Source organism: Stegastes partitus, unplaced genomic scaffold (genome assembly GCF_000690725.1).
Source record: "Stegastes partitus isolate 25-593 unplaced genomic scaffold, Stegastes_partitus-1.0.2 Scaffold1373, whole genome shotgun sequence".
Taxonomy (NCBI): domain Eukaryota; kingdom Metazoa; phylum Chordata; class Actinopteri; family Pomacentridae; genus Stegastes; species Stegastes partitus.
Window position 1 is genome coordinate 93,967 of NW_007579104.1, and position 17,400 is coordinate 111,366.

The 17,400-nt window shown below is 41.6% G+C and overlaps 1 protein-coding gene across 1 annotated transcript in view; it reads right to left on the bottom strand.

Moving 5' to 3' along the window:
• LOC103370115 (XK-related protein 7) overlaps positions 1–17,400 on the bottom strand; it is a 95,287-nt gene that overhangs the window by 8,220 nt on the left and 69,667 nt on the right. Inside the window, exon 2 of the mRNA XM_008299036.1 lies at positions 1,652–1,851. Within this exon, the coding sequence (XP_008297258.1) occupies positions 1,652–1,851 (200 nt within the window). The remainder of the gene's footprint in view (positions 1–1,651; positions 1,852–17,400) is intronic.

A 17,400-nucleotide genomic window follows, 5' to 3' on the forward strand; every position in this document is an offset into this window, starting at 1 on the left:
AGCAACATGTCTTCAAACACATTTGCTGGTTTTGTGGTTGAGTAAAGTAGCTGGTGATGAATGATAAGTTTCTCTTTTTGAGTCACGACACCGACACCGGACCCGGTGTGCAGTAACATCGACCACAGCGAGCAGCAGGGCTACGACTATGTGCTGGAACTTCTCCACGCAGATTAGCAGAGAGCCGCTAGCCGAGCTGAAACACAGGACGGCACCCAGGAACACTCTGAAAGTGATCTTCTAGTGACTGTCGGAGCAGATTTCCTGCCGTTCCAGCAGAGACACGCAGATCCCGGTTGGTTTGGCTCGATGCGCCGCCGCCGCTGTCCACGCTACGCCGAGCCGCTACGGTCAGTCAGCATGCACAGATGTTCAGCTGCATCTCTGAACTGTTAACAGAACAACGCTGTTCAAATGCGGGGAATCACTCTGCGAGCTTTTCTGTAGACCATGTTTTTGTGGGTTTTTATGCGTCGGCTGTGTGTTTTGTACTATTTAAATATGTTTCTGACACTTGTCTTCTGCTGCCGCCAGGTGTGTGCGAACACAAAGTGTAAAGTGTATCCGAGAGAGAGAGCGAGAGCGAAAGTGTGTGTTTTGTTTTATTCATCAAAGGCCAATCTGCTTCTTGTAAGAGGTGCATGAATAAAGCATCGACTCTCCCACTGATATCTGCCCTCAGCACACACAGACGCTCTTCGTTAAACATTACACTCGCTCTCTCTCTTGCCGAGGAAGCCGTCGGAACAAACAGATCTTGAACTTTATTTTTATTGGATTTTATCAGAAGTAATTTCTGGCGAGATAAGCATCAGTTTTCTGACAGAATAATTCTGTTTTGTAACAACTTGGGTCTTATTTCATTATGAATTTATCAGTAATAATAACGCTGCACCAGGGGGAAGAAAAAAGATCTGGAAGCAAGAAAACTGACAAATAAAAAGTCATGAGCAGTTTATCTCTTCATGACGCTTTTCTTCAGGAGTCTGTCAGTATCCGGCCTGTTTGTTAAGGAGGAACAAAAAACTACAAAAAATGGGTGACAAAAAGAAAATGTTCAAAAAAATCATGGAATATATTTTTTTTTTTTTTTGCAGTTTTACTGGATGTTATGTGTAATTTAGGGAAACAGGGAAAATCTCAAAAATAACAGTCAAATCATGATTTACTATTTTTCAGTCCTTAATATACAGAACTTTTCTTGTATAATTATATTTTTTTGCTGATTTGAATACAGTAAAAGCAACATAATTTAACAGTAAAACACTGTAAATGAACAAAACCTGAAACACCTGTTAGATAACACTTTAAAGCAATATTTACCACCTTATTATATTTAAAACCTTAATGTACATATTCTTTCCTTTAAATAACATCAAATGTCTGTAAAACATATTTTTTGTTACTTTAAACACAGGAGAAATAATTTCACTGTCAAATGTAAAAGACTGAATTACTTTTGGATTTTTGATGTTGATATTATGTACAGCGTTGAATTTATTTTTATTTTATTTTTTTACACAGATTACATGTAATTTAAGTTTATCTGTGACTTTAATTATTATTATTGTTATTATTATTATTTGTATTTTTACAAAACAGGGAATCACTAAATTGTCAAACAGAATTTTTTCCAGTGCACTTCTCTGACCTTGCAGGGGCAGGACGGCGTTCCCGTGGATCATGATGCTCAGCTGCAGGACGAGTTGCGGCGCCGACTTCAGGAAGGCCTCCAGGAGGCGGAGCATGGTGATGTCAGCGCTCTCGAACATCAGCCGCCAGTGGAAGTGGCGGCGAGGCCCGTTGCCGTGCCATCGGCTCTGAGCGCCCAGGTAGAGGGCGTGGATGTACCTGAGGAGGAGACGGAGGTTTAGAGCAGTGATGCTTGGTGCTGAACAGCTTAAAGGGTCAGTTTGGACTTTTTAAACCGGGCTTGGATGAGGCGCTTCGCCATGACACTGTTTTAGTGCCATGAACCATAAAAAAGACAAAAACAAAGATTAACTTCCTTGATTATTTATTTCACAAAAATAAGAAAAAAAAAACCTTGAATCAAGTGTCCACAGGTGCTGCTAACACTGGAGAACCATGGCTGCAGTTCTGTCTCTGCGAATATCAAAATTGTGATCCGGATATCACCACAGCGACCGAATATTCGGATATTCGGGTCCAGCCCTGTTGTAAACACCTGCTTCAATCCAAAACTTCCTGAATTTCTGTCACATGACTTTTAATCACAGCTGAATCAATCATAGCAGAGAATGCAGGATTTCTTGTTTTTTACAGGATCGAGGGGAAGCAGATGGTTTGTTTTTGGTGAAATTTTAAATGAGACACAGAATAAAGTGATTTTGATGAAATATCACAATTTAAACCTAAATGTTTGATAAGTTTTCTGACAAAGCGTCACAGTTGTTTTCTGGTTCTGATAAATGATAAAACTTTGAAGATTTTATTTTTTTTAAGACAAGGTGCCCTTTAAACCAGGTTTTGGAGTTCAGAGGGTTAAGTGTTTGCTATATTTAGACTATTTTGAGCACTTTATCTTGTCACCAGACGGCCTTTTCCAGCAGTAAACTGAAGCCATTATAAGACCTTCTTAAATGCCACCAGACTTGAGTTGACAAAAACAGTAATTGTGCCTCCCAGACAACCGGACTTGCTGGCTCCGGTGGGGTCGTTTGGCGTCTTGACAGGTTGATTAAAACACCAAATGCTTCTGCTGTAAACGGCTGCATGACGGTGATGTGAGGCAGGGAAAATATTCTACATATGATGTACATTCAACCCGACCTTTTTGTTTTTTTATTAGCTGGGCTGAACTCTCCGTCTGCTTCTCCAAACTCACTTCTACTGTCGGTAAAAATCCCAGACAACACCTCATACCAACACCGATTGCAGCTGTTTCATTTAATGCAACAGAAAACAGACCCAACAATGCTGCGTCCATCCTAATCACAGGTGGCCTCTTTATTGAAAGCACCGAGCGCTGCAACCTTTGCAACGTCGCGTCTGGTCGCGTTTTAATAACAGAACACAGTCTGGTCCCAGAACCGAGACCTCCAGGGTGGAGAGAGTTGATTGTTCCTTTATTATTCCTGCATCTCCGAGACATTTCAGACGGTTTATTTGTCTTTGCAGCCATACCTGTGCATTGTTTTGAGCAAAAAGCATGCAAAGCCATCGACTGTGGGTGTCAGAAAAGGAAGTTTATAAGAGAATCGACAGTCAGACATCACCTCTTTGGGGTTCTGCTGCCAACGAATAAAAATAACAATAATTTTTAAAAACCTGCTCCAGTTACTCCACAGGATAATCCAACACAAACATCTCACATAAAACTGCTCTGAAACAAACTGTAGTTTAGATGAACTGTCTCACAAATAAGTGCACAACGCCTCAGAGAAAAGATTGGCACTTCCTCCTGTGGTGAACTAGTTAAAAAAACAAGGATAGACCAATTCTCACGGCAGATATTTGGCATTTTTCTGATTATCAGTGTTTTTATTATTGATAAATGGCATACTTGAGGCGTGATGCAGTTTCCTCTCTCTGCCTGAGGTTTCAGAAACGTCTCTCACTGCAGCTAATGCTACGTTAATGGCTAGCAGCTAAGCTAGCAGAAAGCCAGAGATGAACCTGAAACAGAGTCTGGAGAACAATAATTAATAACGATTTAAGATCTGGACCTTAGTGGAGAATAGAAATAAAACAGTGAAATAATAAGAAAACAAAGAGCAGCAGCAGCAGACAAACTCATTAACCTCAGTCAGTCCCACATTAACAGAGAAAGTCATTTATTGACGACTATTTCTGTTTTACAGATTCGGTTTCAGTCATCCATATTAATGAAGAAACCTGGTTCTGATGTCACATGCTGGTAAAACATTACATGTGATGTATAGATGTCAGTTATTGGCATCTGCACCGGCCCTGTAAAACCCACATCAGTCGATCACTACTAAAAGCATTTTCTATTATTATTTCTATTATATCATTTTTTAGGATGTCTAAATGTGTTATTTTAAATTGTGACTTCCGTTAAACAGCGCTGTGCATCTATACAGAGAGAAGCATCACGAGCAGAGTCGAGGATACAAGAGGAACAAACGCTAAACGACACCTTTCAGGAGGAAACCTTTAACGTTCTCCTGAGAAAGGAACAAACACCTGAAGTCGACTTCTCTGTCTTCGCCTGTCACAGCTCTGATGCTGTTTTGCTGTTTTGTTTGGTGTCGGCGACGCCGTCGGTCGCTCGGCTGCAACGGGTCAATCGGCAGCACCGAGTTTAAAAAAATAAAATAAAAAAATCCAGTGACAAACGGTGACGTGCAGAACAGAGGGACGAGGATGCTCAGAGATCTGTGACACTTGTGTTTGTTGGAGCATTTTTGCATTTTCACCAGCGGGAGGTCGGCATTAAAGAGACGCAGCTGTCAGGACGAACAAGAGGAGTTTGACAGAAAAACATCGAGTTAACTTTATGGAAAACAAACCTCAGAGGAGGTTTTATGATTTAAAGAGGCCGTGTGATGCACACTTACAGGTTTATATCTGTATTTATGGGTTCTAATAGAATATGTTTACATGCTTTAACGTTCAAAAACTACTTTAATTTTCTTATACTGTATGTTATTTTTATTTTCACATTGCTGAACATCAAGATAATAATAGTAATAATTAGAATAATTAGAATAATAATAATTATTATTATTATAATTATTGTTTGTTTGAGGCCAAACTAGCCGTTCTGTTCTGTTCAGCAAACGCGTTGCATGGTGATGTAGAAAACTAAAAACCAGAAGAAGCAGCATTTTCTGTGGATATTTGTTTCCAGAACCGTTAAGCAGCTTTATAACGCAGTGAAGGACGATCTAAACCAGACCTGGACAAATTAGGCCAGATCTAAACCAGACCGAAACACTTTAAACAAGGCTTGAACCAGACCTGGGAGCTTTAAACCAGACTTAAACCAGACCTGGGAGCTTTAAGCCAGACTTGAACACTGTTAACCAGATCTTAACCAGACCAAAACACTTCAAACAGGACTAAAACCAGGTCTGGAAGCTTTAAACCATATCTGGACACATTAAACCAGATCTAAACTAGACCTGGACATGAAACCAGCCTTGAACCAGACCTGGAAGCTTTGAACCAGACCTGAACATTTTAAACCGGACCATGACACATTAAACCAGAGCTAAAGTAGATCTGGACCTGAAACCAGACTTGGACTAGACCTGAGAGCTTTAAGCCAGACTTTAACACTGTTAACCAGACTCAGACACTTTAAACCAGACTTGCACCACATCTGGGAGCTTTAAACCACATCTGGACACATTAAACCACATCTAAACTAGACCTGGACATCAAACCTGACTTAATCCAGACCTGGAAGCTTTAAACCAGACTTGAAGACTTTAAACCAGATCTAAACCAGACCATAACACATTAAACCAGACTTGAACACTTTAAACCAGATCTAAACCAGATCGAAGCACTTCAACAGAACTCAAATGTGTTTGAAGCGACTCTGCATCCAGTCAGACTTGAAAACAAACCTTTAACATAATTCATACTTTCTGGGAGCTTTTTACTTTTTCATTTAACCAAAACTCCACAACGTTAGAAAAAACGACAAATTATAATATGGGCGAAACAAACAAGATAAAACATCTCATACTGCACATTTAACAGACTTTGTGTGACGCGCTTTACAGTGAAAACATTATAAAAGTAAAACACAATAACTATAAATGGAGAAACACACCAGGATGAAAGAAACAGGAATTCATATAAACGTGACACATTTCTGCAGGACGGAGCACCGTGCACCTCCATTAATTAAATCAGGTTACAAATGTGTGTTAAGGAGCTGCATGTGGACGCCCCGGTGCATGATGGGAGAGGAACATGGCCGACAGTTGCAGCAGTGCAGCAGGACAGGACGAGCCGTGGAGCCGAAACAAAGCTCGGCAGCAGGAAAAGTGAGACGACACTCGCTTCCTGCGCTTCTGCATCCCCAAGCAGATTTTAAATGGAGGGTAAAAATAACCCGCCAGCGTGCGCACACACACACACACACACACACACACACACACACACACACACACACACGTCAGCATATATGACAATGTTCAAGCCTGCAAAAAAATACAGACATGCACGGATGCACATGTGTATGCGGTCGACACGCCTAAACACACCGACACACATGCAATATGTCTCGAGTGTATTTACACACACACACACCGACACAAACACACACACACACACACACACACACACACACAGAGTGACAGACAGGCAGGAAGGCCAACAAGGCAGCCTGGAAATCTGTAGCTCTGCAAATAATGTGCTGGCAAAGCACAGCCGGCTCTCCTTCATTCAGTCTCGGTGTCTCTCAGCCTCTCTGACTCGCACTCCGTCCGTCTTCAACACTTTTATCTGTTTTATATTGAGTTTCGCTCTTTGAACGTCTCTTTTTTTCCCTCCCTGTCCGAGTCGTGCTCGGTGGGTCGGTCGGTCCAGATTTAAACATCTCAGCAGCCACAAGACGAATCCGTCGTGAGATTTTGTGCAAATTTGATTCTCGGGTTGAAATTTGTCGCTTTGAGTGAAAAACGTCTGAAAAAAGTTCCAGATATGTTTTAGAAATCACTTTATTTTGATATATTTCTGTATTTTTTTTAGTGTTTTCTCTGTTTTTCGATGTCAGTCTTTAAATAACTTGCGGGAAAGCAAAGCCAACGTTAACACTTTTATCTGTTTTGCTCTTTGAATGCGTCTTTTTCCTCCGTCTGAGTCGAGCTCGGCGGTCAGTCGATTTAAATATCTCAGCAGCTACAAGAGGAGCTCGTGGTGAGAACTTGGCCGACTTTCAGGTTGAAATTTGTTGCTTTGAGGGAAGAATGTCTGAAATTGGCACGAAAAAAAAAGTTCCAGCGAAAGATAAAACGCAGATAATAAAAACAAAAATCACTTTATTTTGATATATTCTTGTATTTCGATGTTTTTTTTTAGTGGCGACCTTCAGATTTTGACTCTCGGCTCTCCGTCGTTCTCCTTCTTTAGACTTTAACACGTATCTATTTAATAATAATAGTAATTTAACTGTTTGAATGTGTCTTTATTATTCGTATTTCCTGTTTAAGTTGTGCTCAGTGGGCCCAGATTTAATTCCTCAGCAGCCATCAGAGGAATTTTTCATGAGAGTTTCTGTGGTTTCCAGGTTGAAACGTGTTGCTTTGACTCAAGAACGTCTGAAACTCGCAAGTTTTCATAATATTTCGATATATTTTTGTATATTTCTGTGCGTTTCGATGCCAATCTTTAGATTTTGTTCATCTTTTTACAGTTAAATTCAGCAGATGATCTCTCTGCTGACTCAACAGATAACTCGTTTAAAATCTGCTGCATAATTCTGTAGTTTGTGACAGAAAGCGCACGTCGCTCGTGCAATGTTCAGATTTTTTTTGTTATTTTTTAACGCCTGTGCAGCTGCTTCAGATGTAAATATTTAATTCCAGTTTTCGCTTCAGGTTTTGTTTTCGATGCCAAACTTCAGCGTCGCTCCTCCGGCTTCGGGATGAATTATAATTTGGGTCTTTGCTCCTCGCTGGTAATTAGCAGCCGTTAGCATGCTAACAAGCTAAAGCCAGACGCGGTGCACCTTTCATTTACCTCCTCTCTCGTTTGTGCATTTCTGCCTTTCCTGCGGCTATTTATCTGCTTTCTTTTCCCTCCTCGTCGCCGCCTCTCGCTCTCATCCGTTCTCCAGCGTTTCATTTGCTGGGTCTCCTCCTTTCCTTTGCTTGTTATCCCTCATTTTGTTTCTCTCTCAATCCAATTTCATGCAGCTGTTGTCTCCGTCTCTCTCTCTCTCTCTCTCCCTCCTTTCCGTCTCTCTCTTTCTCTCCATCCAATTTATTTGGTTCTTCCCTCAGGTGTTCTCTCTCTCTGCCTCCAGCTTCCAATCTATCAAATCTATACGAATCCTCTCCTCTCCGCCGCCAACAGCTCGACTATCTGCAAGGCCACAGTCGGACCGCTGAGACTCTCTGTGTGCTGCAGAGTCGGACAGAAAAACGCTGCCAAGTCTTCTGCCGAACCGAGAATGAACCCGAGAAGAAATTAAACCTCATGTGCATGTCTCCTGGATGAACAGAGCAGGTCAGAAGGAGGCAGAGGTTTGTCGTTGAGCTGAAATCTCGAGATGTAGCAGCTGAACCTTTAACATTCGGTCAGTTGTGTTCACGTTAAAGGAGCATTCGGTGTGTTTTTGTAACAGTAAAGCTGCTGATGTTTTACAATAAACGAATAAAGAACGGTTCCAACAGCAGAAACGCTGCAGCCGGTTGCATTTTAAACACGCTTTTATGTCTGCAAACTAAACTATTCAAGGATTTTCTTGCTTTGAATTCAGTTGGTCGGGAAGCGTCACTCTGAGACGGCGAAACTCTGCAAAGAAGGTTAGAAACTGTTTAAATCAGCGAACCTGGCTGAAAGCGAGACAAAACCTTGGAATATTGTGAGTTCTGCCGAAGAGACGAAGAAGAGAAGAATCGCTGAAATCCCAACTGAAAGACCCGAAAAATGCTCAAAATACCAAAGAAAAGACGTGAAAACTCCAAATCCCCACGGAGAGACTCGAGATCATCAAATAAAGACAACAAACCAAAACGAAAACAAAAAAAATGACAAAGAAGAGATGTGAAATCACACAGAGACTCAAAATCACCACAAAAAGATTTTAAAAATTACTACAAAAAGACAAAATATTTAACAAATATGCAAAATCATAACAGATAGACTCAAAATTACCACAAAAGGAGATGAAACCACGACATAAACACACAATATTACAAAAAAAGATGTGAATCACCAGAGAAAGACTCAAAATCTCTCCAGAAAGACTTAAAATCACCACAAAAACATTTAAAATAAGCACAAAATCACTAAAAATAGATGTGAAATCACCAGAAATAATCAAAATCACCTCAAAAAGACTCAAAATTACCATATAAATATATGAAATCAGCACAAAAATCACTAAAAATAGATGTGAAATCAATTCAGAAAGACTCAAAATCTCTATCGAAAGACTCAAGATCATCAAATAACGACATTAAATCACCACGAAAAACTAAAATGAGTATAAATAGGTGTGAAATCATCACACATAGACTCAAAATCACCTCAAAAACCCACAAAATCACCAGTAAAGGTGTGAAATCATCAGAGAAAGACTCAAAATCCTCATCAAAAGTCTCAAGATCGCCACATAAAGACATGAAACCACCAAAAAAACCCAAAATCACCAAGAACAGAAATGAAATCACACAGAAAGACTCAAAATCTCCTCATAATGATGCAAAAATCACCACAAAAAGACACAAAATTACTAGAACAAGACAAAAATACTCAACAAATGTGTGAAATCACAACAGATTTCCACAAAAAGACACAAAATCACCACAAACTCACTAAAAATAGACTTAAAATCAACACAAAAATACTCAAAATCATCACAATGAGACATGAAATCACTACAAAAACACAAAATCACCCAGAACAGATGTGAAATGGACTAAACTGCACTCTCTAACTCGTGCACCTTCACCGTACATCCATTCGCTGCACCTTGTGGGAAGTTTTGTTCGCTGCCTGACTGATGCACTGATACGATCGCTGCTTCACCCGGTTGTTCACTTTTGTTCCAGGACGACAGAGTCTCACAACAAAGGGAGCAGAGATGTGGGATTAAGGAGGGACAGGAGCTGGACTGCATGAGATGTTTATTCAGCAGAAACATCGTGAAGAGCTCAGTGTGGCGTTAAGTCTTCCTCCACCGTGTCCAACAGCTGCTTCTCTGCAGAGAGTCCATTCAAACGGGAACCAGGAGCCGTTGAGTTAATGAGAGCAGCTGGTTTGGTGTTTTCAAGTCCCACAGGTTGGCTGTTGTGTCGGCTTCCTGCTCCTCTACGTACGGGGATCTGCTGGCCATAGATGCTGCTGTTTTATCTTCAGGACGATGGTTTCATGCTCGCTGTCTGCTACGATTCAAACGCTCTGCAGACCGTAAAGAGTCAAACTACAGCTGCAACAGTTACTGAGACCTGAAGGGGCAGCAGGCCTTCCAGGGGTTTTTATTCTTGTTGGGACGTTTCAGGTCGAATCTGACCAAAGACGATCTCTGGTGGTACTTTTATAAGCAACAGCCTTCCAGGATTAATGCTGGAATTATCAGCAGCAGGAGGACGATCACAACTCTGAGCTGCTCCGACCTGATCTACGCTTTAGAGTGTTCTGGATGTTCACCAGGACTCGACTCCAAACCGACTGAAGTCATCGGTTTGGCTGCATGTGGTTCAGAAAGTGGAGTTTAAACTCTGCAGACGGCAGCTTAACAACCAACATGTGGATCATCTACTAACAGCAGCTGGCTGGTCGGTGCTTCATTCCTCAGAAGGTCTGAGTCACGACAAAATGACTCAAAACACCAGAAATACATGCAAGAGGACAGAGTTACTACAAAAAGATGCAAAATCAGCATAACAACACAAAATCACTGCAAAAGACACAAAATTACAAAAAAAAATTCAACAAAAAAGCTTTTAAATCACAAACAATAGACGGGAAATTCCCATGAAGACACAAATTACCAAAAATAGATGCAGTCACCAAAAACACGACACAAAAAGACTAAAAATCATCACAAAATTAGCAGAAAAAGCCTCAAAGTCACCACAATTAAAGATAAAATCACCACAAAAAGACACAAAAAGATGTGAAATCATCACAGAAAGACTCAGAAAGCCACAAGAAACACTGAATTACCATAAAAGGAATCAAAAGCAGGACAAAGCTGCAAAATCACCACAAAAATGAGCCAAACCACAACAAGTAGTACAAAAAAGACACCACAAAAAAGACAAAATCACCAAAAATAATATAAAAAATACCACAAAAAGACCAAAAGTCACGACAAAACTACTAATAATTGACGCAAAACCACCATAAAGACACAAAATCACTACAAAAAGACACAAAATATTAAACAAAAAAAAGCAAAATCATCTCAGAAAGTTGCAGAATGACCACAAAAAGACAAAATTGCTAAAAGAAAGATGCAAAAAAAACCCTAAAATTTACCATAAAATGACTAAAAATCATGACAAAATAAACCAAATCACAAAAATATAGACGCAAAATCACTACAAAATGATGCAAAATATTCAAAAAAAGATGCAAAATCGTCACAGAAACATTCAGAATCACCACCATAATACACAAAATCACTAAAATTCACCATTAGAAGACTTTAAATCACCAGCTGTTGTCATCAATCACGTTTAGAATAACTGGTTTTAAACGATCTAATGTGCTGAAAATAGCGTTTTTTATGCTGAGTCATGCTTCGTCTTGGCTCATCATGCTGCAACCAGACGATCAATCAACGCTAACGTGACCAAAGCTCGTCAACCAGGAGACCTTTTCAGCTAGAACTGAACCAGAACTTTGTGCCGAGCCGTGACCTCGTCCAGCAGATCAACCCAACGTCTCCAGGATTTTTCTACACAGCATCAGAGACGGGAACAAATCCTGCAGCCGGTTCAGACTCTGAACCTGATGGGAAACCTGCAACCAGACTGAGCCTCGCCGGGAGTCGTGCTGCGTTCAGGTTCAGCTGGGACGTTTCTGTTTCCTCGTGTTGGTGGCGTCTCAACCTGAGGGAGACGTTCAGATGTTTGTCCTAACAGCCGTCACCGTGCTCGTCGTGAAGCAGCAGGTTTCTCATTATTGCGGCTCATTGGCTTCGTATTAATCACATCCAGGATGTAAACAAAGAGCAGAAATTAGATTATTAATGGTTTGTTTGGTTAAAGGAGCAAACGAGACCAGTAATAAATATGATGATAATGTATCACTCAGTCATTTCCATCTTCTATCTGCCGCTTGAGGACACGTTTTTAGTCATTTCGGTGAATTTGTAGCTCATTCAGGACGAGTTTTGAGTAATTTAAGGCAGGTTTTAGTAAAAATAGACACTTTTAGAGGCATTAAAGACACATTCTTAATATTTTGGACAATCTTGTTGTCATTTTGGGAAACCTGTCCTCGTTTCTTGAGTGGAAAATGGTTCTGAACAGAACCCAGGTCCAGTGTTCAGACTGAGACACCTGGATGGATGTAGAACTGATCTGGTGTCAGGTTCTAGTAGAACCCAGACGTGTTCTTCCTCCTAAATGTCATGTGTCTATCTGCTGCACTGATGAAGTTCTGAGGCTCAGAAATGATGGAGAAGGTCCATTAAAGTGATAAACCTGGACCCTCCTCTGTGGACTTCAAGGACCTGGACCTCTGGAACATTCACAGTCTGAAGGTAGAACTCTGATAAAGTTCCTGCAGATGAAAGTCTGGAGGAACTTTTGCACTTTTGGTCGACTTCATGTGGAAATCGATCCAAGTCAAGTCCAAAGTCAGAAGCTGCAGTTCCTCAAACGTCCACCGGAGGCTCCAGAAGTGAGTCGACCCTCCACAGACCTCCATGTTAGAAGGTCCGACTTTACAGCACAAATACACCTTCTGTGGTCACGTTTAAAGCTTTCTTCATCTTTTTGTGGTGCATTTGCGTCACTTTTTGCTCATTTTACATATTTTTGTGGTCGTTTTGAAACATTTCAAATCTCCTCCGTGGACTTCAAGGACCTGGAACTCTGGACTATTCACAGTATGAAGCTAGAACTCTGGTCAGTAGATGAAGGTGCTGCAGATGTTCTGAGGAGGTTTGGGGGGAACTTGTTGCAGATTTGGTTGGTTTTGGGTTTAGATAACTGGATCCTTGCGGCGCTTTCCTTCCATAACGTCCACCGACTACATAACAGACTGTATTTAGTGCAGCTGCGTGACGGTATAAATAAAAGCCGGCAGCGGGGCAGGCTGCAGGTGCGAGGCCTCGTTCTGAAGGGAACCGAGTCAAGCGATCCTCCGGTCGGACTGGAGCGCTGCCAAACGCTCTGCTTCTTTATATATTTCATTTATTGCACAACGGCAGCTCAGAGTTTCATAAGAGACATTTGATGGCGAGCGCACTCGGAGCGGCGCTAAATGCCAGCTGATTGTCGCCGCGACAACGCGCAGGTCGAGAGTCTCTCCAGACGAGCGACGAAGGTCAAAGAGCTCCGTCTTTGTCTTCCTCCCAACAGGATGCGCACACTGGAGTCAACGGATCGGCGGCTCGTTAGCGGCCGATTTATCGCCGTGGAGACCGACGAGGAGGCGGGTCGGAGTTCCAGTCGAGCCTTTGATCAACCGCAGGGACGAGTTATTAATAAAGACGAGTTCCTCATCATCTCTGGGCCTCAGAGCTTCATCAGGGCGGCAGGAAGGAAACTGACACCAGATCAGCTGCACATCCATCCAGGTGTCACAGTCTGAACTCTGGACCTGGGTTCTGGTCATTTCCTCATTAAAGTACATGGAGACACAGAAACCAGCACTGGTGTCCTGGACGTATGATCTGTGGAGGGTTTTTGTTTTTAATTAAAACAAGTCGGCCCACAGTGAGGACAAACGCGTCCAGAACGTGTCAAAACAGTTTCAAAAATTAAACGTCTAAAGATACAGAACCAGGTCGGAGGTTCTGGCCGGTTCTTCTCGTGGATCTCCTCAGAGCTCGGTGAGGATCACCTCGCTGCTCGGCTGTAGCTTCATGGTTTCGCTCTCACTGCCTTCGTCTCCGGCAGCAGCAGCTGTTTTGGGCGATCAGCCTCTAGAAGGAGGCAGACGGACGCAGCCGGAGACGAGCTGGTGAACATTCAGCAGCTACGGCACCGCTGCATGTGTTCTCCAGGAGCTGAAGAGACCAGAAGACGAGTGGAGGTCCATTCATGGAGGACAGCGCCGGTCCTGAACTGCAGGACGTGTAAGACGGAGCTGCTGAGTGTTAACATCAGATAACTGTCACAGTCTGAGTCCTGAGTGGTGCTAAAGAGAAGATAAACTACAACCAACATAAAATCTACAGTTTAACTCCTTTCAGGCCCAGGACCACTTTGCACCGCTGTTTGGACTATCTGATCCATTTTGGTGACGTTTTGAGTAATTTTTTAGGCATTGTGAATAAGACTTCAGTAAGTTTGAGGTTTTTTTTGCACAACTTTTGGCTCATTGAGACCATTTCAAGTCATTATCATCCTTCAATAGACGAGTTTTAGGGATTTCTTTGGACTTTTTTGTACTTTTGGACAAATTGGGCAAGTTTTTTGTCAGTTTTGGAAAGTTTTGAGACAATTTGGATAAGACAGAGGCATTTTTAAAACAATTTTAGTTAATTTGTAATTCAAATAAGACAGATCTTGAATAGTTTTGAACGGGCGTTTGGACAATTTGATCCATTTTGGTCAGATGTTGAGTAATTCTGGAAAAGTTTCTCGACTTTTTATATATGATTTTTGTGATTTTTGGACAAATTATGAGTCATGTTGGGCCAGTTTTCGACAGGATGTCAATAAGTTTGAGGTATTTTGCAGAATTTTGGCTCATTTCAACCATTTTTAAATCATTCTGGTCCTTTAAGGGACACATTAAAGACCATGTTTGGTAAAATCTATAAAATCCAGTCTCGTTTTCAGTGTGAGCACCAGAGATAATGTTTCTCTTTTCATGTAAATTTATTTTTTTGTGCAAACACTCCACATTCTGAGTTAAAGCAACAGCAGCAGACCTGAACCCAAACGGGTCGGGCAGCACGCCGTGAGCAGCCGCTCCGCTTTGGCGTCTGCAGCTGGTTGGTTTTTGCACCTGAACGGCGGGAAGCTGGTGGACGTCTGCAGCCGCTCAGCATCAGCCTCCTGCAGCCGCTCAGCATCAGCCTCCTGCAGCCGGTCGGCCGACCCGCTGCTGAACGATGCAGCTGTCAGAAAACTCACAGTTAAACCCGGTGAATGCATCCAGAACCGCCCCGGGCTCTGCTGCACACACACACGGACACAAACACAAACACACACACTTCGACACACTCGTCCACAAACATGCATCCAGTAAAATCATTAAAAACGACCGACTGGTGCTAATTATTAGCATCTCAGACCTGGACGCTGAGCGACGGAGTGTTTTTAACTCATCGACTGGTTGCAGGAGAAAAACATGAACATAAAAATCTCATATTTGCAGCAAAGTGATTCATTACTTGGTTATTTTCTGGTGAAATAATAAAAACAGACGGAGAGCAGAGCAGAACGGTTTCTGAGGATATACATCAGCTGGTGATTTTGAGTCTTTTATGGTGATTTCACATCTATTCCAGTGATTTTCTGTGTATTTGTGGTGATTTTGTGTCTTTTTGTGGTGATTTTAAGCCTTTCGGTGGAGATTTTGTGGTGATTTCACGTCTATTTTTTGTAATGTTGTGTGTTTCGTGGTGATTTTTTTGTTGCATGTTTTTGTGGTGATTCTTAGTTTTGTTGTTTATTCTTTTATTTATTATTTTGAGTTTGTCTGCGGGAAATTCACGTCCGTTTAGGTGATTTTGTGTCTTTCTCGGATACTTTCAGATCTATTTTTAGTCGTTTTGTGTTTCTGTGGTGATTTTAAGTCTATTTTTTGGAATTGGGTGTTTTTGTGAGCCTCATTGTTTATTTTTTTATTTAATATTTTGACTTTTTCTGCAGGAAATTCACATTTTTGGTGATTTTGTGTTTTTTTGTGGGGATTTCACATCTATTCTTAGGAATTTTGTGCCTCTTTGGGTTGATTTCATACATTTTTGTAGTAATTTGAAGTCTTTTGGTGGAGATTTTGAGGTTTTCTGTGGGAAATTCACATCTTTTTTGGTGAATTTGTGTCTTTGGGGAGCTTTAGCATCTTTTCATGCTGATTTTTTGTTTTTCTTTGATTGTTCCACATCTATTCTCAGTCATTTTGTGTATTTTTTATGGTGATTTTGAGCCTTTCTGTGATGCTTTTGCATCTTTTTAAAACATATTTTGTGTCTTTTTGTGGTGATTCTACCTTTTCTTTTCTTTTCTTTGCTGGTGTTGTGTGGTTTTGTAGAGCGACTCTTTCTGTCGTGACTCAGAGCTGCTGACGACTAAAACAGTTTGTTGATGATCCACATGTTGGTCGTTGAGCCGCTGCTCTTAAAGCTCAAACTGCACTTTTTGAACAACATGAAGCAACACAGACGACTTCTTTGAGTCCGACTCCCAGCAAACGTTCAGCAAACGTTCAGTAAACGTTCAGTAAGTTTGACCAAATTTGAGAAAACGCTAAAACTATCGGCTCATTCCTAGAAAGCAGAGGCTCTCTGACCAGTTGAAACCATCAGAACCTACAGTCCTTGTGCACAAAAACCTCTTAACACAGCAGCTTCCTGGTCTCCTGGTCCTGGTCTCCTGGTCTCCTGGTCTCCTGGTCCTGGTCTCCTGGTCCTGGTCTCGTTTCTTCTCATTTATCCATTTCTATCGGTGCAGGTTTCACGGAGCCAGAATCTTTCTCCTCGGCTCAGAAAACGTCACAGATTTGACTAAAAACAAACTAACTCATGCAGCTCCTCACAGGCTGAGATGATCAAACATCTGTGGAGCTCAGGACCACAAAGGCCGGACCCGAAGCCCGGCTGTGTGGTTCTGGTGTGTCCGTGCAGAGCAGCGGTGTTTGTGTGGAAGCAGGAATAATGTCTCGTCTGAGTGGAGCTCAGCTGTCAACAGCGACCTAGTTAGACGGAGAAACCCGCCACGAGAGGAGGACGGAGATTACAGGAGAGGAGGAGAGACGGAAAGACGAGGGAGAAACGTGTCGCCTTGTTTGGAGGGAAGAAGGAGAAGTGTTGGAGAAAAAGGCAAGAAGAAGAGAAAGAAGGTGAGAAAAGAGAAGGAGAGAAACAAGTAGAACGATGAAGGAGGAGATAAAAAACAAGACAACGAACGTGAGAGTTAACGAAAAGCGAAACTAAGAAGAAAGAACAAGAAGGAGAAAGACAAAAAAAAAAGGAGGAGACGAAAGGAAGGAAGACAATAACGAGAATCAGGGAAACACTGAAGAAGTAAAAAGAGAAAAAAAACAGAGATGACGAGGACGGGAAGAAGTAAAACGAAAGGATGAAAAGACAAAATGAAGAAGAAATACGTCATCGTGTCTGGAAAGTAAAAGGAAAGTGTTGGAAAAATGGACAAAGAACACGAGAAAAGTGAAGAAGAGGAAAAAAGAAAAGAGATGAAATGAAGGAAAACATCATGTTTGGAAAGATAAAGAGAGAAGAGAGAGAACGAGAAGAGAAACTGGAAGAAGACGGAGCAGAAGATGGAAAGCAGAGAAATGAGACAAAACGAGGAAAAAGTACGTCATCATGTTTGTGTGAGGAAGAAGGAAAGTGATGAAGGAGGAGGAGGAGGAGGA